This window comes from Sinocyclocheilus grahami, unplaced genomic scaffold (assembly GCF_001515645.1).
Source record: "Sinocyclocheilus grahami isolate Dianchi unplaced genomic scaffold, SAMN03320097.WGS_v1.1 scaffold466.1, whole genome shotgun sequence".
Lineage (NCBI taxonomy): Eukaryota > Metazoa > Chordata > Actinopteri > Cypriniformes > Cyprinidae > Sinocyclocheilus > Sinocyclocheilus grahami.
This window is the reverse complement of record NW_015505645.1, coordinates 1215139-1238263: the sequence shown is the minus strand read 5'-3', so window position 1 is coordinate 1238263 and position 23125 is coordinate 1215139. Positions and strand designations below refer to the sequence as shown.

At 36.2% G+C, this 23125-nt stretch overlaps 1 protein-coding gene across 1 annotated transcript in view; it reads left to right on the top strand.

The window, feature by feature from the left end:
• eys (eyes shut homolog) overlaps positions 1–23125 on the top strand; it is a 250507-nt gene that overhangs the window by 173959 nt on the left and 53423 nt on the right. The window contains exons 33-36 of the mRNA XM_016235318.1: positions 2414–2564; positions 4195–4307; positions 13607–13836; positions 22406–22655. Of these exons, the coding sequence (XP_016090804.1) occupies positions 2414–2564; positions 4195–4307; positions 13607–13836; positions 22406–22655 (744 nt within the window). The remainder of the gene's footprint in view (positions 1–2413; positions 2565–4194; positions 4308–13606; positions 13837–22405; positions 22656–23125) is intronic.

Sequence of the window (23125 nt, the reverse complement as noted above, 5' to 3'; positions counted from 1 at the left end):
AACTAATAACAAAACAGTAGCTGATTCAGAAGCGCCAGATTGTCATAGCAAAGTCAGAATTACCTCCTCTCCTAGGTTCACGAAATGGTCGTCCATAAAATGCATTGCTGTTCTGTTGTAAGTAATCTTAAAGATTCCTAAATGCATCTACTTTCGGAAGGCCAAATAAAGTGCTTTTGCTGTCGCTTAGAAACACACAGCGTCTCCCTGACATGGCTGCTTCAACACTAACTGCGGTTACTGAAACCACGCCTTCTTTCTTTGCGTGCACATTTGGGCGGCATTATGCTAATATTTCCACATAGTGAGATAGATATGTGGGGGCGTGTCAGAACGAGCCGTTTTAGGGGGGCGTGGCAGAGTCTTAACTTTGGTAAAGAATATCTCTTTGGTTTTGAGACTTTAGTCTTTGCAAGTTCTGGGATCTTATCTATGCACAATCAGCTTGTAACACTCCAAAGAGAAAGGAAAACTTGAAATCGCATCATATGACCCCTTTAAGATGTAACTGTTCTCGTCATTTATTTGGTTTATTTGGTTTTAGGCATTGCATTGTCATAGTAAATGAATTAAAATTTAAATCGCACTCAGATTGATTTGATTTTGACGCAATATTTACGCTGAAGCTTGCAGGTGGCTATGGTAAGGGGCATGACATTTCCCGACCAGGCGCATAGTGCTGCCAATCACAACACACACTGGCCCAGCTAACCAATCACAGCACATTTCGTATTTCAGAAGGCGGGCCTTCATTTGATACAGGAACTATTCGAGCGGTTCATGCCAGACTGGGGAGAGAGGTGTTGTAATAATGTAAAATATTAGAAAAATTATGTGTTTTTCGAACGACCTAGTATGAGAGCCTGTTCTAGTACACCCCCAAAACAAAATCAAGAGTTTGTAAAAGAGCATAATAGTCATTAGTTTTAGTCAAGTTTTGTTTACAAATTAGGTAGATTTCTCTCTTGTGTGTTTGTTTTGAATTTTTTTTAATTGTAATTCAGTGTTTCCTCTTTCTGACATTCCAATTCATATTCTAATTAAACGTCCTTTGGGTCGTGAACAATTTTATTCGAATTCAAGCTCATAAACTTAAAAGGATTCTTAAATTCTGAATTTTGCCCAACCGTGGTAAGGAGCATTTAAAATTCTTAAAGGCACAGTTGTACACAAAGCAACCTGTTCAGTTCTGAGGTTCACAGAGAGGGTGGAAAATGGTCATGTAAAATTCGGTAACAACCAGTTTTGGTGCACAAAATGATATAAGTGGAACACAGGGAAAAATATAAAAAAAAATTTAAAGGTACAATTTAAGTTTCGCTCCCTTATTCATGTCTCACATGACAGAGTGAACCTGTGAAACAATTATAAAGGGCCATGCTGTGCTTTATTGTCGCCTTTAAAGCATTACGAAGTAAAAGGAGCATTCTCTGTGTGTCCTGCTGGGGAACTGTCTGCTCAAAGACTCAATGGGACCAGTGGCACTCTGGCGAGATGCCAGGCTGAACAGTCTCTCCGGCTGCTCCAGAGGGAGGATGTCCAGGGCCTGGTGGTCTTTCCTCCTGAGGTGTGGAGCAAATCAAGAGAAAAACTCCACAGCCTGTGAATTACAGGCTTAACAAATCAGTCAAGATTGGCTTCTCTGAACCTCAGAAGATGGGGAGACGGATATCAAGGCTGGGGGGATACTGCCATTATGAGCTGAGCATCTGTAGGCCAATCCTCCAGCTGCACATAGTTATCCCAGAATCCACACTGAGGTAATTATCTTTCCTCCCCTGTTGTTTGGAAGGGCAGAATAAGCTTTGGAAAACTCCCAAGGCTTGGGTACATCTCCGGAACAGTCTGTCCAAGATGCATAAGATGTCTTTAAAAGGAAGAGGGGAAATAATTAGCCGCAGGTGAAAGACGCCCTTGAGCAGAGCAAATCATTTGTTTTATTTAGTGGATTTTTTTTTTAAAGCTATGATAACCATGATATTTTAAATGCTGTACTGGCTAATGAATTCACTGTGGACCCTTTTTCTTTCTCAGTGCCTTCCTATATCTCATGTATCCATGGAAACAATACAGTCATTATGAGTCATTCACCATAACCTGTTTTTGGTCTGAATATAAAAAAAAGGAAAATAATAACAGATAAAGCGGGCATTAGCAGTGCTTAGCTTTTAAAGTAATTGTGTTCTACTTTAGGCATAGCAAATGTATCTTATTAACATAAACTGAATTGCCTTAAAAGACGCCTGTGGTGTTAATACTAAAGATCATTAATTGAGTGCATTTACCACCATTAGGTGAAGAGATACAGGAAACAGGGACCTAAAATGTTGATTTATAACAAGACCATTAGACCATTTTGTCCACATGCATATCACACTGTTCTTTATTTTGTTTTTATCTTTGTTTTCCACAGACAGTATCTTTCTCCGTGTGCAGCTGAAGTCACTATTTCAGGCTTTAGGACTGTCAGAAGTATTCCAAGCAATTTCACAACAGTCATGAGTTTACAGAGAACTGACAGTCCCTTCATAGGAGGACTTCCTCTTCTGTATCCACCTTATAAAGTAAGAGCTAATTATGTGTTATTTTTAAAGGGTCACATCCTGAGTAAAAGGTCATATAATGTAAACTACCATTCAAGTAAAGTAACCATTCATGCCAGTAAAGCCATTTATAATGTAACAAAAAATTTCTATTTCAAATAAATGTACAACATTGATAAGAAGAAGAAATGTTTCTTTTTTTATGTTTTTGGGGGGGAAAGGTGTTTCAACTTAAAAGTGTTAATTCTGCCTTAAAATCAAGTTTAATCATATTGAACTGTTTTAATTGGTAAGTTATGATAGCTATCACAATTATATATATAATTATTTTTAACTTGACATAAATTTTTTACTATATAATTCCACCTTGAAATTGGAGAACTAGAGTTAACACTATCTTTAGTGATAAGATAGTGACATTACACTTTGTTGATTACTGGAAAGTTTGAAAAGTCACTGTAATTCTTAGGCCAGCTGGGAACTCTGATTATAATGTGGAAACAAGGAAAGATTGATGGTTTGCCTTTGTCATGTTACACAATAACCTGACCAGTTACCGCAGAGACGCATCTGACTTAAATTGGATTAAAATGGACATGAATTTTCCTGTAATTTTCAGGTTACTAAAAACTGGTTCAGAGGGCTTCAAAGAACTGTCAAGGTCTACATATTGACAGTGATAAAGCCCTGAGAAACTAGCAGGCACACTTTTCATTTTCCTTCAGGCGGCTGGAAGCAGGTCACGGGCACTTGAGATACTGTTAGGAGAAGAAAAAGGAGATGTTGAGATGTCTTCACCTAGACAACAAAGATTGGATCCATATGCTTTTTTCTCTTTTCATAGCGCTGATAATGAAATAGAGGGTTTTTTTTGTTTTGTTTAGTTTTTTTTGTCATCAGTGCAGTTTGTCCATCTGGTAATGTTGTTTGAGCCATTTCTGTCTTATTTGAATAATCTTTATTGCCTTTAAAACTATTCAGTAGCATTTGTGGCATTTATAAATATATGTTTATTAGGTGAAAGTGTCATTGTATTAATAAATATGCACGTTCCTTTATCAATTTTAAACAGATGCTAATGCTATTAAATGTTTTATGTAACACAAAAGGTGACATTTCTGAAGAGTCTTTATGCAGCTTGTGACATACAACAACAGCTCATAATGTCCAACGCCTTTTCAAAAAACAAAAAAAGGCAAAAGTGAAAATTGAATCTGTGAATAACTAAAATGCAAGTATTTTCATCACACAAAGCATTGCATTGTGTCAAGACTTAGAATGTAGTGCAAAAGTCATGTGAACTACTTTTGTTGATGTGTGTTTTGTCCTTGAGAGCCCTTGGTCACTGTGAATTGTTGTATGGAAAGATTTCTATAACAGTTGTTTAGCATATCTACTTTTATGTTCCAAAGGAGAAATAAAACAGGTTTGTTTGTTTTTTTGAATGACATGAGAGTAAATAATGGCAGAATTTTCATTTTTGGGTGAACTTAATGCCTTATAATGCAACCTCTTTGTTGTACGGCACTTTCTTCTCCCAGAATAGCTGCTTTGTAGCCATTTTTCATTTTCACCCTTAGGCCTGAGATGTTTTTCTGTTTTCCTCTGAAGAAACTGCTTGAGACTTTGTTGTTGTTCTGTGTTCCCTCAGGAAGCTGAGCCTTTCCACAACTATACTGGCTGCATTGAAATAATAGAAATTAATACGCTCAGAAGATTCCGTGTGGACCATGCCATTGCCAGGAACAATGTTGACAACTGCAGGTAATTGAATCTGATTTTGCATCAGGAATCAATACAGTTTTGGGGCAGTGTTTGGAAGTCTAAGTTCATTTGAAACGATTCATATTAGTGAGTCAGTTTGTTCAAAAAGAAATTATTCGCTGATTTGTCACAGTAAAAATTCTAGTGTAGCATTTGTACCTTTGCAGTTCATCACTGTTTTCAACTCTCACATCATCAGCATATTAGAATAATTTCTAAAGGATCATGTGACTCTGAAGACTGGAGTAATGGTTGCTGAAGATTCAGCTTTGTCATCACAGCAATAAATTACTATTTAAAATATATTAAAATAGAAAACATCAATTTTTTCAAAATTGCACTTTTTTCAAAAAGATAAAAAAAATTCCCAACCCCAAACTTTTGAAAAATAACAACAACACCACAAAAATCAACTTAAAGGTGTCATATGAAGCGATTTCAATTTTTCCTTTCTCTTTGGAGTGTTACAAGCTCTTGGTGCATAAAGCAGATCTGTAAAGTTGCAAAGACTAAAGTCTCAAATCCAAAGAGATATTCTTTATAAAAGTTAAGAGTCACCCACGCCGACCTAAAACGACTCGTTCTAGCACACCCCCACATGTCTACGTCACGATGTGGGAAGATTTGCATAATGCCGCCCAAATGTTCACGCAAAGAAAGAAGGCGTAACTTTTATTCTCGCTGTAGTATTGTTGTTGCCGCCGCCACCATGTCGTGAAGGCGCTGTGTGTTTTGTTGTGAAAGCGAAACTACTTTGTTTGGTCTTCCAAAAGAGGACGCTATCTGCTTCGTCATGCCTAGAGCTGATCCGTGCTGGTCGCTGAGGAAATACATCAACTTTGCACTGTTGATTCGCCGAATCTGCTTTCACTGTGGATGAAGTGGAGTCCAGCCCGGGGTTGTCACATGTGGTTACCGCAAGCCCGCCCGCCACGCCGTTCTTCTGTGTGTCCTGCTGGGGAACTGTCTGCTCAAAGATTCAATGGGACCAGTGGCTCTCTGGCGAGATGCCAGGCTGCTCTGGCGGAGCTCTTCTAAATTAACAGTCTCTCCGGCTGCTCCAGAGGGAGGATGTCCAGGGCCTGAGCAGGTCTTTCCTCCTGAGGTGTGGAGCAAATCAAGAGAAAAACTCCACAGCCTGTGAATTACAGGCTTAACAAATCAGTCAAGATTGGCTTCTCTGAACCTCAGAAGATGGGGAGACGGATATCAAGGCTGGGGGGATACTGCCATTATGAGCTGAGCATCTGTAGGCCAATCCTCCAGCTGCACATAGTTATCCCAGAATCCACACTGAGGTAATTATCTTTCCTCCCCTGTTGTTTGGAAGGGCAGAATAAGCTTTGGAAAACTCCCAAGGCTTGGGTACATCTCCGGAACAGTCTGTCCAAGATGCATAAGATGTCTTTAAAAGGAAGAGGGGAAATAATTAGCCGCAGGTGAAAGACGCCCTTGAGCAGAGCAAATCATTTGTTTTATTTAGTGGATTTTTTTTTGAAAGCTATGATAACCATGATATTTTAAATGCTGTACTGGCTAATGAATTCACTGTGGACCCTTTTTCTTTCTCAGTGCCTTCCTATATCTCATGTATCCATGGAAACAATACAGTCATTATGAGTCATTCACCATAACCTGTTTTTGGTCTGAATATAAAAAAAAGGAAAATAATAACAGATAAAGCGGGCATTAGCAGTGCTTAGCTTTTAAAGTAATTGTGTTCTACTTTAGGCATAGCAAATGTATCTTATTAACATAAACTGAATTGCCTTAAAAGACGCCTGTGGTGTTAATACTAAAGATCATTAATTGAGTGCATTTACCACCATTAGGTGAAGAGATACAGGAAACAGGGACCTAAAATGTTGATTTATAACAAGACCATTAGACCATTTTGTCCACATGCATATCACACTGTTCTTTATTTTGTTTTTATCTTTGTTTTCCACAGACAGTATCTTTCTCCGTGTGCAGCTGAAGTCACTATTTCAGGCTTTAGGACTGTCAGAAGTATTCCAAGCAATTTCACAACAGTCATGAGTTTACAGAGAACTGACAGTCCCTTCATAGGAGGACTTCCTCTTCTGTATCCACCTTATAAAGTAAGAGCTAATTATGTGTTATTTTTAAAGGGTCACATCCTGAGTAAAAGGTCATATAATGTAAACTACCATTCAAGTAAAGTAACCATTCATGCCAGTAAAGCCATTTATAATGTAACAAAAAATTTCTATTTCAAATAAATGTACAACATTGATAAGAAGAAGAAATGTTTCTTTTTTTATGTTTTTGGGGGGGAAAGGTGTTTCAACTTAAAAGTGTTAATTCTGCCTTAAAATCAAGTTTAATCATATTGAACTGTTTTAATTGGTAAGTTATGATAGCTATCACAATTATATATATAATTATTTTTAACTTGACATAAATTTTTTACTATATAATTCCACCTTGAAATTGGAGAACTAGAGTTAACACTATCTTTAGTGATAAGATAGTGACATTACACTTTGTTGATTACTGGAAAGTTTGAAAAGTCACTGTAATTCTTAGGCCAGCTGGGAACTCTGATTATAATGTGGAAACAAGGAAAGATTGATGGTTTGCCTTTGTCATGTTACACAATAACCTGACCAGTTACCGCAGAGACGCATCTGACTTAAATTGGATTAAAATGGACATGAATTTTCCTGTAATTTTCAGGTTACTAAAAACTGGTTCAGAGGGCTTCAAAGAACTGTCAAGGTCTACATATTGACAGTGATAAAGCCCTGAGAAACTAGCAGGCACACTTTTCATTTTCCTTCAGGCGGCTGGAAGCAGGTCACGGGCACTTGAGATACTGTTAGGAGAAGAAAAAGGAGATGTTGAGATGTCTTCACCTAGACAACAAAGATTGGATCCATATGCTTTTTTCTCTTTTCATAGCGCTGATAATGAAATAGAGGGGTTTTTTTGTTTTGTTTAGTTTTTTTTGTCATCAGTGCAGTTTGTCCATCTGGTAATGTTGTTTGAGCCATTTCTGTCTTATTTGAATAATCTTTATTGCCTTTAAAACTATTCAGTAGCATTTGTGGCATTTATAAATATATGTTTATTAGGTGAAAGTGTCATTGTATTAATAAATATGCACGTTCCTTTATCAATTTTAAACAGATGCTAATGCTATTAAATGTTTTATGTAACACAAAAGGTGACATTTCTGAAGAGTCTTTATGCAGCTTGTGACATACAACAACAGCTCATAATGTCCAACGCCTTTTCAAAAAACAAAAAAAGGCAAAAGTGAAAATTGAATCTGTGAATAACTAAAATGCAAGTATTTTCATCACACAAAGCATTGCATTGTGTCAAGACTTAGAATGTAGTGCAAAAGTCATGTGAACTACTTTTGTTGATGTGTGTTTTGTCCTTGAGAGCCCTTGGTCACTGTGAATTGTTGTATGGAAAGATTTCTATAACAGTTGTTTAGCATATCTACTTTTATGTTCCAAAGGAGAAATAAAACAGGTTTGTTTGTTTTTTTGAATGACATGAGAGTAAATAATGGCAGAATTTTCATTTTTGGGTGAACTTAATGCCTTATAATGCAACCTCTTTGTTGTACGGCACTTTCTTCTCCCAGAATAGCTGCTTTGTAGCCATTTTTCATTTTCACCCTTAGGCCTGAGATGTTTTTCTGTTTTCCTCTGAAGAAACTGCTTGAGACTTTGTTGTTGTTCTGTGTTCCCTCAGGAAGCTGAGCCTTTCCACAACTATACTGGCTGCATTGAAATAATAGAAATTAATACGCTCAGAAGATTCCGTGTGGACCATGCCATTGCCAGGAACAATGTTGACAACTGCAGGTAATTGAATCTGATTTTGCATCAGGAATCAATACAGTTTTGGGGCAGTGTTTGGAAGTCTAAGTTCATTTGAAACGATTCATATTAGTGAGTCAGTTTGTTCAAAAAGAAATTATTCGCTGATTTGTCACAGTAAAAATTCTAGTGTAGCATTTGTACCTTTGCAGTTCATCACTGTTTTCAACTCTCACATCATCAGCATATTAGAATAATTTCTAAAGGATCATGTGACTCTGAAGACTGGAGTAATGGTTGCTGAAGATTCAGCTTTGTCATCACAGCAATAAATTACTATTTAAAATATATTAAAATAGAAAACATCAATTTTTTCAAAATTGCACTTTTTTCAAAAAGATAAAAAAAATTCCCAACCCCAAACTTTTGAAAAATAACAACAACACCACAAAAATCAACTTAAAGGTGTCATATGAAGCGATTTCAATTTTTCCTTTCTCTTTGGAGTGTTACAAGCTCTTGGTGCATAAAGCAGATCTGTAAAGTTGCAAAGACTAAAGTCTCAAATCCAAAGAGATATTCTTTATAAAAGTTAAGAGTCACCCACGCCGACCTAAAACGACTCGTTCTAGCACACCCCCACATGTCTACGTCACGATGTGGGAAGATTTGCATAATGCCGCCCAAATGTTCACGCAAAGAAAGAAGGCGTAACTTTTATTCTCGCTGTAGTATTGTTGTTGCCGCCGCCGCCATGTCGTGAAGGCGCTGTGTGTTTTGTTGTGAAAGCGAAACTACTTTGTTTGGTCTTCCAAAAGAGGACGCTATCTGCTTCGTCATGCCTAGAGCTGATCCGTGCTGGTCGCTGAGGAAATACATCAACTTTGCACTGTTGATTCGCCGAATCTGCTTTCACTGTGGATGAAGTGGAGTCCAGCCCGGGGTTGTCACATGTGGTTACCGCAAGCCCGCCCGCCACGCCGTTCTCAAGCCCACCGGACGCCGCTCACTCTAGGCCTCCAGCCTCCGCTAACTCTAGCCCGCCTTGTGTGACGCTGTGTTTCGTTGTGAAAGCAAAACTACTTTGTTTGGCCTTCCAAAAGAGGACACGACTAGAAATCAGTGGTTAAGTTGTATTTACAACACTGTTCCAGAACACTTCAACCCAAATATTCAGATGTGTGCAGCACATTTTATGGAGGACTGTTTACTGATCCTGGGAGATTAGACTACAATGCCGGCTGTTCTTACTCACAGACTGTAAGTACGTTTTTTTAAAGAATTTGCCACTGACGATTCAAACGTGAGTTTTGAGCTGAGTAGAGTAACGTTTGTAGTTTGTAATTTCTCCGATCACAAATGCAGACATGGTTTTATGTTTACGCGGCGCGATGCAATGCAACGTGTAAAAAGACTGTATAAGTCATTATAATCCGTAAATATGTCCCCACTGGATGCAACAAATGCCTAGTTTCTAATGGGTTTTAATGTTTTTGTCTCGTCGCTCCGGCCGGGACAAGGCATCACAGTATGGTAAGGGGCATAACATTTCCGTCACATGCTTGAGGTATTCGGCCAATCACAACACACTGGATAGCTGGCCAATCAGAGCACACCTCGCTTTTCAGAATTTTTAAAAATCGACGCGTTTCAGAAAGGCGGGGCATAAAGGAGAAACAAAAATGTACAGTATGTGGAAAATAATGTGTTTTTTGAACCTTTAACCGCATAAACACATTTCGTTACACCAAATACACAAAATAATGTTCTTTTTAGCAGCATCATATGACCCCTTTAAGATAAGTGTTTGGTTTGTAATGAAATGTAACCTTGCCATTAATGTTTGTCTATAATGTAAAGTTGTCTTTAATGTTCTTTTAATGAATTTAGATTTTCTTTTAAAAAATCATAAATGTCTTAATTGGTACCTCAGATATTTGAATTATCTTAAATTCAATCCAGGTAAGTTTATGTTTTCAGATTTTATAGAGAAATATTAAACTTTGCAGTTCATCACTGTTTTCAACTGTTACAGTACATTCTAGATTTTTTAGGACCATTTAAAAATAAATAAATAAAATGTGAATTTTTCTGTTTAATGCCATTAAGATTCATTCATTTATTCAAAAAGCCTCATTGTTATTTAGCTGTATAAATACTGCTATGTTTGAATAATAAATTACATAATCTGTTAGTTCTGAATTTGAAAATATATATTTTAAGATTTTGCCCCTTGAAGTAGCTGCTATGTAGGTTTTCTTTTTTCCTAATAGCCTACAGTGTAGTTAAACTTTAAAAAAATAAAAATAAAAGGAAAGTTACATTTTCACTCCACAATGTTGCTGCCATAAGTGGTATTTTTCCTTCTTGCCTCATGGCTCTTGGATGTGCTATTTGCCACTCTTGTCAGCTGTCTCTCAAAGACGAAATCTATAATTTAGCACGTCACTTGAGTGCACAGGTGCTGTACGTTTATGCTGTGTGCAAATTGCTCATCAAGAGTGAGATTCTGGAGATGTTTAAGTGTTTGGCTTCACACATCATGTGTTATTGTTCCAAAGAAAATGCAAGCACTCATTTTGGCTTTTTGGCTATTTCTGTAAAAACCCTCTTTTACAAAGCAGCAGGAAATGAGTCTTGAACAGAACCTGAAATTGGGAACCACACAGACTAGTTAATATTTTAATGAGGTAGATTTCCCCTCTCTCTATATTATCTTACTTTATTATTTATTCTGTTCTGTCATCTATCTGGAATTGCAGTGGACTGGAGAGATGGGGTTTCCAAACGAATAAGACAATTTGTGGCATCTTACATGGTATAGTCTCACATGATTTGAAAGGAAACATTAATCAGGGCCATTTGAATGATATATAGTTGTTCTGTGAGCTGATTTAGTGGTTACTAATTGGAGAAGTGATTGATATGTAGGCATAACGGTGTGTGTTTGAAAGCGTCTTACTCTATCATGCCTTATTTGTTTAGTTATGATAATTAGGGTAGTTTAACATGATAAAGTGTGCATGTCCAGTCATAAATCATGGGTTAAGCTGAGTCAGAGAAACTGGCCAATATATTTTTTAGGACTCATTGTGATGATGCTGACATAAATTTCACATTGTCATGATTTACTCACACTCATGTTGTTCTGAACCCATAGCCATTCTTTCATCCGTCTGACACAAAACAAGATGTTTAGCAGAATGTTGGACCTGCTCTTTCCCATAAAATGACAGCATATAGTCAAATAACATCTCAGATGTCTGAATTGATTTTTACTCAATGGGCCCGGCTGTCTTTAGATTTAGGTCATTATGTCCATACTGATGCACATCTATTTTGTGTTGAACAGGATAATTAATATAGACTTTTTAAAATGCATGTGAGTATGGTTTTAATTTTACAAATGGAGCTTGTCTGTGTTGTGTGTAATTATAAGACATAGGATTGTGGACAAGGTTGCTCTATATATCCTTTGCCCCTCTTATAAAAACACTAGGGGGGATTCACTAAGAATGAATGTCACCCACTGATAGCCCTGCTTATTTGCATGTGCAGTCTGCATTGTTTTAGTGCCCGATTCATTAAAGGAATTATGCAAATCAGATAAATGCAAATCCTGATCTTGTGGGTCATTTCTGAGTGTTAACACAAACACAAGAAAAACACAATGAGAAACACAAATGTCTGTCCTTCCGTCCGTCAGTCCGTCAACAAGTTTTATCTTGACAAAACCTTTCTAGTTAAAAATTACAGTTAGGTAAATTTCTTTACATTTCAAATTAATTTTAATTCCAATTAAATTCAGGAATTGGTTTGGAGTTTAAAAGGCATTCTCAATTAAATTATGAATGCCACACAACCCACAAACATCTCTGTTAAATGACATTTCATTTACCACTTGCATTTTTACAGTAAATTGATGTGATTAGGCTCAGATATCACTGAGTTTCATGAATAAGTGCGTAATTGTGAATAATTTGCCTGGTTAAACGGGATTGCTTGTGGTTAGTGAATTAAACACATGTTTTTGTGCTCTGAAATAATTATAAGTGATTACTGATTAGCAGGGCTGGACTGGGATGCAATTTCAGGCCGGGAAATCTCACACTCATCCAGGCCACACTGGAAAAAAAGAGGCCAAAATGGTACCTTTTGGGGCACAACAGCTTGTCACTGGAGCAGTACCCTTAAAAGAAAATCTTTGTACATTTTTTACCCCTAATAGGTACATATTAGTACCTTATAGTAATTCGTAAACATAACCTATTAGGGGTAAAAGGCAAAAATACATCCCTTTGAAGGTTACTGCTCCAGTGACATGTTGTTGTACCATTTTGGCCTCTTTTTTCTGTATATAGCCTATTGACCCACTACAAATTCTGAAACCACAGATAACCCTATTATTTAAATGGCCATCACATAAAAAGGTCTAAATCATTGATCTGAGGCCGTGAACAATAATTAAAGGTTGTCTCTTGAACTGCACCTTCACTTCCCTTTTTACTTTTCTTCATTTTCCCCAATATCTCTGTCTCTCCCTTTTTTTATTGTACCTGTCACTTCTTGACCAGCAGGTCTACTGTTATGAACAGAACTGTGTCCACCTTGTTGCAAAACGACCACCTCATTGCAATTTGTTATCACAGAATGTTATTTATCTTAAAATGACTTAAATACCTGAGATTTAACAAACCTATGTTTCATACAAATATATCCAATTTTCTAAAGTGCCTAAAAGTCTAAATCAGTACAATATCTTTTTTGGAAAAATCCTAATACTGAACACACTATTGCATTATTAGGCTGTGATATTTTTGTGTTGCTGTCTGCTCAAGCTCCCTCCCTTCCTATACAATAAATCCATGAGAATATCTGTCTGCTAAATTTATTAATGTAACTTTCCAACCGATAATGATGTCCTTTAGAACAGTATTCTGAATTATGTTAAAAATAGGATGCCCCTGATAGCCTAACAGGTGCTAGCAGTTTAATACTCAACTAGCTTAATAAAGACTAAACATTTTAGCGTATTTACAGATGAAACTGACCTGCACCTGAAGCCCTGAACAGGCATTTTTGCTACATTTCGCTGCTGCTTCTGGCCGCTTCCTCTCCTTCATTGAGTCCCGTGCATCGACTCTGTTCGAAACCGTCGTTTGAAGCGCGGAACAGATGTGAGCCGATTCGTATAGCGCAACGCTGCCAGTCAAGACGAACCGATATATTATTTATTATTGATTTATTATCGTATGACAAAATCAGAAATTATCACTTTGGTACATTGAGAAGGCAAAAATATAAAATATTATTAATAATAATAATAGCTAAAAAATTAAAATAAAAAACAGAGCAGCGGGCCAAATCAGCCTCCAGGCCACCAGGAATTTGCCCGGTTCTCCTGATGGCCAGTCCGGGCCTGCTGATTAGTAAATATGCCCTATGGTAGTTCAGTTTTTAATCCTCGCCTTTTCAATTTGCTCGCATGTTTTACTGTAGGTCTCCATGGCATCACGACCCACCAGCAAACTCCACAGATTCCCCTCCTCTGTTCATCACAGTGGAAACCCCTCCTGATGGGCGTATCCCACCCACCCAGCCTTCACCTGTCTGCCCACAGGGGCTCTGTCTCAACGGCGGATCCTGTCGGCCCATCTCTCTGCCCAGCGGAGCCTCGTCTTTCTTTTGTGACTGTCCTCTGCACTTCACAGGACGCCTGTGTGAACAAGGTGAGACCTCTAGTTCCCCTCCACATCACAGCGGAAATCCTCCCTACTGAAATACTGAACCACTAAATTAGCCTACATCCCTTAATTTAACTCTAATGAACAGTCTAATTTGGTGTGGAGCTTTAAAACGACATTTCGGTTGATATTGTAATGATAGATACTATAGTACCTCACCTGCTAAAGCAGGCAGTGATCTCCCACCAAATGTTTTGGCTACAGAAGCAGTGTTGGAGGCAGATGCACGGCACATTTTCGCAAAGGAAAATAGAAATCTTGCCCTGTTGTTGGACCAGGGATCACTTTAAATAATTTGTGATGTGATTAAAGTAAGGTTCATGTAAGCAAGTTGTAATGTCAGAAACCCCTCTATCTGCTCACCTCTTGAGTCCTACTACAAATGAGATGGTGACCCTGTCACCTGTGTTCTCCAGATTAATTTTACTTCCTCTGCCTCATGTCAGGATAAGACATGAATGATATTAAATTCTGGTGAGTGGAAAGCCTTTACACAGTGAACCCAATTTGATATTGACTGACACTCAACGTACTGTATTGAACTGCAGAACATGGCAGATTATTTCACACTATAACAATTTACTCAACTCTGAACTGACAATGGACGTTCCTTTTATCAAAATCACCACCTTGTCACCACCAGTCGAGTATTTATTGTAATGTGCTTTTTTTATTGTATTTTGCTCCAGCTCCTGCTGACTCACCATGTTTTGCCCTGTATCAATAAGCCAGTGCTCAGGTAAAGAGCTAATTTGCTGAGCTACAAGTTCATGTGTCTCTATTGATGTAACATTCAGATGCTCTGGCGGTGAGATAGCTGGCTTCAAATTAATTAAAAATCATTTATTCGTCTCTTGTGTTTCTATTTTTGTGCACTGCCAGACATTGATTGATGTGTTTGTGAACAGATCAGTTCAGTTCCTGTATGAGGAAAAAAAAAAGACCTTTTCAGATGAAGCTGTCAGTATTTTCACATTTGTTTACTATACTGATTATGGAAAAAAGCTTTAGAGGCACAAAAATTTTATTGAGAACTATCTAACATAAAAGTGGGCTAGGATGAAAAATAGCAATTTTTGCACTCATTAAATGGTTTACAAAGTTGTAAAAGTATATCCTACATTAGAGGTCTTGACCTTCTCAGTTATATCCAACAATTGAAATGAAAACTAAATCAAAAATGCCATAATCTGTTGAATACATTTTCAAAACATTTTTACAGTTTTTTTATTTGTATTTGCTAATTATAATATTATAAAATATTATTATAACAATTTTGTGTTTTAAGTACATTTGACAGTAGTTGAAAGAATCTGCTTTCTCCTTTTTCTCCTTTTTGTTATTTTTTTTCCATTTTCCCAGCCATGCACAGCAGAGCTTTTAGTTTCAAAGCTGTATTTGTTTTAGTTTTTTTTACTTTTAACCATGTCAGCCTTATATACTGTAGGTATCAAATGGTCATTCAAAGTAGAAAAGACAGATAAAGAACTTGGAAAACAAACAAACAAGAAACACTGCAACAACAGGCTTTATAGTGAATAAGTATAAGAAACTAAAAAGATATTATAAGCATACCATCAGTAATAGTGCGGTTAAATAATAATATAAGGCATGATTAGAAGCATGACTAGGGTAGAAGAAACAAAATTCAAAGTTCACTGATTATTCTGTTAATATAACCTTCATAGAAATCAAACATAAGACAGCATGTTCTTAAAGTTCTAAGAGGAAAAAATTGGGGGAAATATTTTTCATGATCTCTAAAATTCTATATAGATAAACTGACCGTGTCACTATAATTTAGCCTTCTCATAATTACTCTGTTCGTTTACCAGCTAGTTTCAGCAAACATGTCACAGCAAAACAGCGGCAAACATCCTGAGGGTGAAGGGGTGAGAAAGATGAGAGTGTGTCTGTGACTTCATGATGGAAAGGGGGCGATAGGGTCACACTCAATCTCTTCAATGTCACATGACAAACAAGAGGACAACTGGCCTCAGAGATGATATACCAGTTTGGAAACAGTAACTAACACATTGAATTAAACATGAAATTTTGAAGTAGAAAGACTGAAATATTTTCTTGTAAAATGCAGTACAGTTATACAGGATAACATCCGCTTATTCAAACTCGTGCAAATAGTCTGAATAATTACAGAATAAACAACTCATCTACTCATTCAGTACCACTTTTTACTTTCTTTCTGAATCAAAATGAATTTAAAGTAATTTGAAATAATGCATTTTGAGCGAGGCCGTGTTTAGTGACCACAAAATTAAAGATGCATTTCCATGTCTTAGACCATCTTGACCCCTGTGAAGTTTGCAATTAAATCTCTTTCTACTGTACATTAATTGCAAAGGGCCCAAAAGAGTTTTTATGGTGGGTTTTTTATGTGATTTTTTTTTCTCTGTTATGTCTCCCTGGTGGGATTTTTACAACTTGAGAGTGAAGTGAGTGTGTTAAATCAACTGCAGTGTTTCCTTGCTGTTCGTATTGGAAATCGGTACTGGGTGGGTGAGGAGCTTTTTTGTAATGTTTTCTCATTGCAAAAGCATCTAGCTAAATCATTATTTTCTCCGGTTGTGGAGAGTCTGTAATTATACTGCTCAAAAATTTGGGGCCAGTAAGATTTTGTAATGTTTTGAAATAAGGCTCTTATGCTCAAAAAGCATAACATTTAATTATTGTGAAATTTTATAATTTAACTTTTTTTAAAACATGGTTTATTCCTGTGATGACAAAGCTTAATTTTCAGCAGCCATTATTCCAGTCTTCAGTGTCATGGTCACATGTTCAGTGTCTTTTTTTTTTCTTTTTTCTTTTGTGTGTATGTATGTATGTTTTTTTCAGGATTTTTTATTAATTTAAGCTGGAAAGAACACCATTTATTTGAAAGAAATCTTTTGTAACATTATACATGTCTTTGCTGTCACTTTTGATTACTTTGATGCATCATTGATGAATAAGTATTAATTTATTTTTTTAAATCATACTGACCCCAAATTTTGAATGGCACTGTACAGTATATTATGAACAAATATCATTTACAATGAACAACAGTATAAATTAACATTAACCTAGATTTAAAAAATGTTTAAATACATTTAAAGAACTTGATACCTAATGCATAATGTTAACAAACTGAACCCTACCTACTATACATTTTGACCATTTTATGCAAATGCTGTACACTCAGTCCTACATTATATTCCAAAAAATACGGGGAGCAAAATACAATACCAACACATATACAAGTGAAATTTGAATAGTCAAAAAAATGTGATGTCAGCAAAGTTCCTAATGACAAGTTGTCATCAAGATGAAATGACTTTATTTGCCTCTCAGCATTTTTCACAGCTTGGTCAGATTGTGCCCTCCTTTGGGAGCTACGGATGCACATGTGCCTTACACCTCAAGAGTAATAATACAGACAGGGTTTCGTGTCAGGGCATTAGTATACATACAAGATGGTGTCCTCTGTATAAAACTGCTCAGCTTGCTTTCTGACTTATTTTGGGGCATAATCTTGACATACGAGTCCCTAAAGGAGAAAAGAGCTCTGCGCTGTGCATATGGTGCACTCTGGGTTTCGGAGAGAATTTACAGCTGTCTGTCACTTTATCCATTTACCTGTTTCTTGATCAGGCTTTTTGCAGTGACTGCTTCTTTTTTTAAAGCATTTATTGATGAAACTAACTGTCCATGATGAGCCTACAGTCCTATAAAAAGCAGGAAGGCAACCGGTGACCTCTCTCGATAACTCACTCAGCACTTCTGCGCTCTTATGCCCTTTTCTCGGCACCTCCGCCATTTGTTCTCAAAGTGCTAATTTGCAGATAATTAAGTAATCCACTGAAATGTTATTTGTCCCTCTGGGCACTATGCAAAGCAAGGAGGTTGCTATATTCAGGGCTGACTCATTTGTAGTTCCCTCATGGGAAATATCACATAATCAAGCAGACACTGTATTAAATAATTCCTCGAATTGAACAAGTCACCTTTATTTATATAGTTCTTACAAACTACATTGTTTCAAAGCAGCTTCACAGTATTAAAAAGGAAAGTAACCGAATCAGTCAAGTTTTATCAAATATGTGGCAAATCCAAATAAGACAATAGTGTCATCATTCAACTCCAGTCAGTTCAGTGTTGATTCAATTTGGTTCAATAACTGTGTAAAGTTCAATTATGAAACAAGTTCAATTCAGCTATAAGCAGCTTTACAGAAGACAGTGGTTTCATTATGCAGCTCCAGTCAGTTCAGTGTTGATTCAGTTCAGGTCAGTAAGTGTCAGTGTTGCAAGATTCGTCAATTGAATAAATTTGATTCAGCTATAAAGCAGCTCTACAGAAGGCAATAGTGTCATTATTCAGGTCAGTTCAGTGTTGATTCAGTGCAATCAGTTGATTCAGTTCAAGTTATTCGGCTTGAGTCATTCAGTGCTGATTCAGTTCAGATCAAAAACAGTGTCGATGTTGCAGAATTTGTCAATTATGAACAAATTCGATCAATCTATAAAGCAGCTTTACAATAGTGTCATTGTTAGATTTATTCCAGTTCAAGTTTTGTTCCCATCTGATAGTGTCAGTGCCATCAAATAAGTAATATTACTGAATATTAAGGCGACAGTGTCAAGAACGTGATTTTTTTTTTTAAGTAGAAAGACTGAAATAGTATGTCCTTGTAAAACATACTACAGTAATCTTTGTTTTATTTAAAACTTCAAAAAAATTGTAAATCATGGTAAACATTGTAAATCAGTTAGTCTTTGTCACTACTGAGAGCATAGTATCTATTGTTTGCTGCATTGAGTTTGTCTATAATGCCCAAGAAAAAGTCACAGTCACCTCTTTCAGCCGGTCGTTTGCTTTTCTTTCCCTTCGTCTATCCATCAAGACAGTATCTGTACTTATCTCACGGTTCATCAGCCTCGTAAATCTCCCCCTTAAACAGCAGCCCTGAGAGTGTGCACTATTTTCTGCTGAGTTAGAGGAATCGGGAAGCCTTTTGAAAGGCTCCTTCGGTCTGACTGCAGTCCAATCTGCGTGGAGCACTGGGAATCGCTTGATTTGCTTGGCCGCTTTCTCAGCCTCAACTATGTACGGTGTCGGCGGCCCTTCTGGGTGCCGGAGAGGGTGGAGTCTGAGGGCTGTTTACTTGTTGACAAAATTTTTCGATGAGAATTATTATAACAAGCCTAGGGATTTGGCAGTAGAGTTTCTCTTCCTTTAGTCTGAGTCAAATTAGAGTTTGCCACTTGGCACAACAATTATTGTCACTGTTGGTGCTTGATGTGAGGAGCAGAACAGTAATATTCTCTACACTCTTAAAAATAAAGGTGCTTCAAAAGGTTCTTCAAGCGATGCCATAGAAGAACCATTTTTGGTTCCACAAAGAACCATTCAGTCAAAGGTTCTTTAAAAAAACATATCTTTCTTATCTTTTTATAATCTGAAGAACCTTCTTTCGCCCCAAAGAACCTTTTGTGAAACAGAAAGGTTCTTCAGATGTTAAAGGTTCTTTATGGAACCATTTAGACAAAAAGGTTCTTCTATGGCATCATGAAGCATCTTTATTTTTAAGAGTGTAGGGCAACAGGCGAGATTTATCCTAGTACACAAGTGTGACAGATTCTTCTGGTTCTACTAAACAGATTTATCGTCCGTCCTGAAAATCTGATTATAGACACGTTTCTGTAGTGAAAATGGCAAATTCTGCTACAGTATTGCTACAGTGTCGTATAGATACAGTGCATTTATCATTACTCATATTTAAGCAAGTTTTTTTGAAACAGAGTCTCTGTGGTTTAACAACAAAAGCAGCACAGTGTCACATAAATGCAGATCCAAAAGGGTCATCAAAGACTCATTAATTTTTCATAGGATGTTTGGGAGGATATTCTGTCTCTCACTGTCATTATTTTCAGGATGGATGGTTTGCAGTCAAGCCTCTGCCTAAGCAGCATCTGTAACAAGCAGCTAGACACAATGTTAGACCCAAACGCTGTATCATGCTAATCATTATCTGAAGCTCTGCGTCTGCAACGACAACCAGACCAGACCATATATAGGAAGCAAAGAAAAATAATCTGATTTAATATGTCTATGAGCTGTAAATCCTTGGGGTCTGGGGAATATTAATATTGATATTGATACATTGAATAAATAAAAACATTTTACAAAATGTAACGTTTTTACTGTTTTCAAACATTACAATCTACAGTAGTGTGAACCTTCCAGATAATATTTTACACATATTTATAATGTTTTTATTTTTAGCAGTCCTATGTCAAATCTTTATACATGGAAGTATTGTTTGATTATGAAATGTTTTCATGTGTAAATGAAATAGTTTTGTAAATGGAAACATTTGCAGATTGAAGTTGTGAAAATTTCTAATTCAATAATTGTATGTATTAAATATATAAATATTAATATTGTTGTACTCAATAAATAAATTGACTGAATCTGAAATGTTTACAGTTTCATTCTGCTTTCAAAAGATTGGTCATAAATAAGATTAATCACAAATTTTTATTCTGTTAATAAATAATACACAAAAAATACCATGTCAGTTTGTTATGTTTTAATAAATAAGATAGTTTAAAAATATATAAAACGATGAATGTGTATATGATACACATTTTAATAATATGTAAAATAGTGTTGTAAAGGAAAAATTGTGTAAAAATGTACAAACAAAATAAGAAATTACAGAATTTACTGATTAGATTTTTTTTCTTGTTTTCTGAGGATTTGTTGGAAATCGTAAGATCAGGGGGTTTCCGTGTTAAAAAGCATCAGGACCAGCTTAAACCAGCAGCCATGCTTCAAAACATACCTAACCAGCATATGCTGTTTTTTTCAACAGGGTTTTTACTTTCTTATCCTTAGTTTTATGTTTCTCTTCAGTTGTATACATATTACTCGAATACTGGAATGTTGAACTATTCTTCAAAATGACAGCTTAAAAAAATCTCAGCTTTACAATATCTCTACTAGTGTCTCTACCAAAACTGGTCCCTTGTGTTGCTTAGTTAGATGTGTTTTAGTATGTCAATGCAGAAGGCATGTACAGTAAATTGCCTTTCCTGGCCTCCCTGAGAACTGCACCCTGCCTCTTGCTGAATCAGCCTTAATGTGTGGTATATAGACCGCTGTTCTAGCAACACCCTGACAAACGTTCACGGCGGACGGGCCATGTTGAAGTCTTGTCACATATCCCTTGACAATGTCGTGCTGCATACATTGCCTTGTGTGTAAAAGCTAACAGATCATTACTGCTGCAGAGAGGTCCTGACCAGCACACAACACCCACCTTCCTCTTCCCCTAAAGTCACTGTCGTCTGTCACCCTGTGGGAGATAACATTGCTCCACAACACGTCCTGACAGGATCCTCCTGTCTTTGCGTGTAGGCTACTTATCAGAGTCTGGCAGACATTACTGCTCTTGACTGTGCCTTCAGCTTGGAGGTTATTCTAGTAAACCGGTCAAAAGTCAAATAAACTGTAGCTTATGCATTTTAGTATTTGATGACTAAAAATCAGACGACTAAAAAATATGAATGCTATACTTTGTCTAAAACCAATTTGTTAATTATATATGTAGTTGCATTTGCTTGATCAAAAATACAGCAACAATGTTATATAAAAATGCAGTATACAATTAAGAAATAAATGTTTTCTATTTTATTATAAAATGTAATTTATTCATGTGATGAGCAATTATTTTCGTTTCAGTGCCAAGTAGTACCTCAGAAATCATTCTAATATTCTGATTTGGTGCTTAATTTTAGCAATGAATATTGCTCCTCAGTTATTAATAATAAATCTTATTGACAATGTAGAAAACAGCTTTTGCTGCTTAATTTTTGTGAAAAGATATGTATCTTTATATTTAAAAAAATATCTAATCTTTATCTTTGATCAATAGATAGTTTAAAAGAACATCATATCTTTGAAATAGAAACCTTTTGTAACATTATAAATATCTTTACTGTCACTTTTCATCAATTTAATGCGTCCTGACTAAATACATTTTAGCATTTTTTAAATATAAAATCATACTTAAGCTCAAACCTTTAAATGGTAGTATATCAGAGTTTACAAAAAAAAATTAAGGAGCAAATCCAAGCAGTTTTCAACATATCAATCATTTTAATTTTTAATTTTAATAATTTTATTATGATAATAATAAAATGTTTCTTGAGCAGCAAATCAGCATATTAGAATGATTTCTGAAGGATCTTGTGACACTGAAGACTGGAGTAATGATGCTGAAAATTCAGCTTAGCATAAATTCTATTTTAAAACGTATTCCAATCAAAAACAGTTTTCTTTTCATTGTTTTACTATTTTACAATATTTCTGTTATTACTTATATTTGATCAAATAAATTCTTTTAAAAACATAAAAAATTATTCGTCATACCACATGCATTTAAAATCCCTAACTATTAAGGACAAAATGGTGCAAAGTTTGGATTTTTAACTGAATTGTCAGCTTTACCTTTTACCAACAGAATTATTGTTATTTTTCTCTTCTTTTTCAGATACCACAGTCTTTTTCCCCCGATTTGATGGTACCTCTTTCTTGGAGTTGCCGTCTCTGACATCCCTGTTTCAGTCAGACACTCACTTTACGAACCATTCCTCTGAAGACAGGAGGACCATGTATTTGACAATGAAGAGCAAGACACCTCATGGTACTATTCTCTACTGTGAGTATCTGAGAGCCACTGGGAGAATACAGCTCTTAAAACAAAATGGGAGTTTTGTGGCTTTTAGTGCTTGTCTGGAACAGTATCTTTGAGCTCATCCATATGCTAAAATGAATTTTTAGGATATGTACACATTTGGATATGTACACATTTAAAATGGACTTTATAGATGACTCACCTTGCACACAGGGACACATACTAATTTTTGTCTATTAAGATGCAGTCTGAGAATATCCTCTTCCCCTAATACCATCTGCGTATAAACAAGGGGTCGAGGTTTGGCCGGCCCTGTTAACCCCTGCAGCTAGACTACATTGGCTGGAAATATACAATTATGGAGCAAAAAGTACCTTTCTCGTTTAATGGCCATTCAATTGTTTGGTATTCTTACAAAATATCATTTTTGTGAGCATGTAAATCACAAATATTTCATCATATACTACACTACTGTTCAAAAGTTGAATCTGGTGTCAGGATGTTTTTGAAAGTCTCTTATTCTTACCAAGGCTGCATTTATTTGATCAAAAATACAGTAAATATTGTCAAATATTT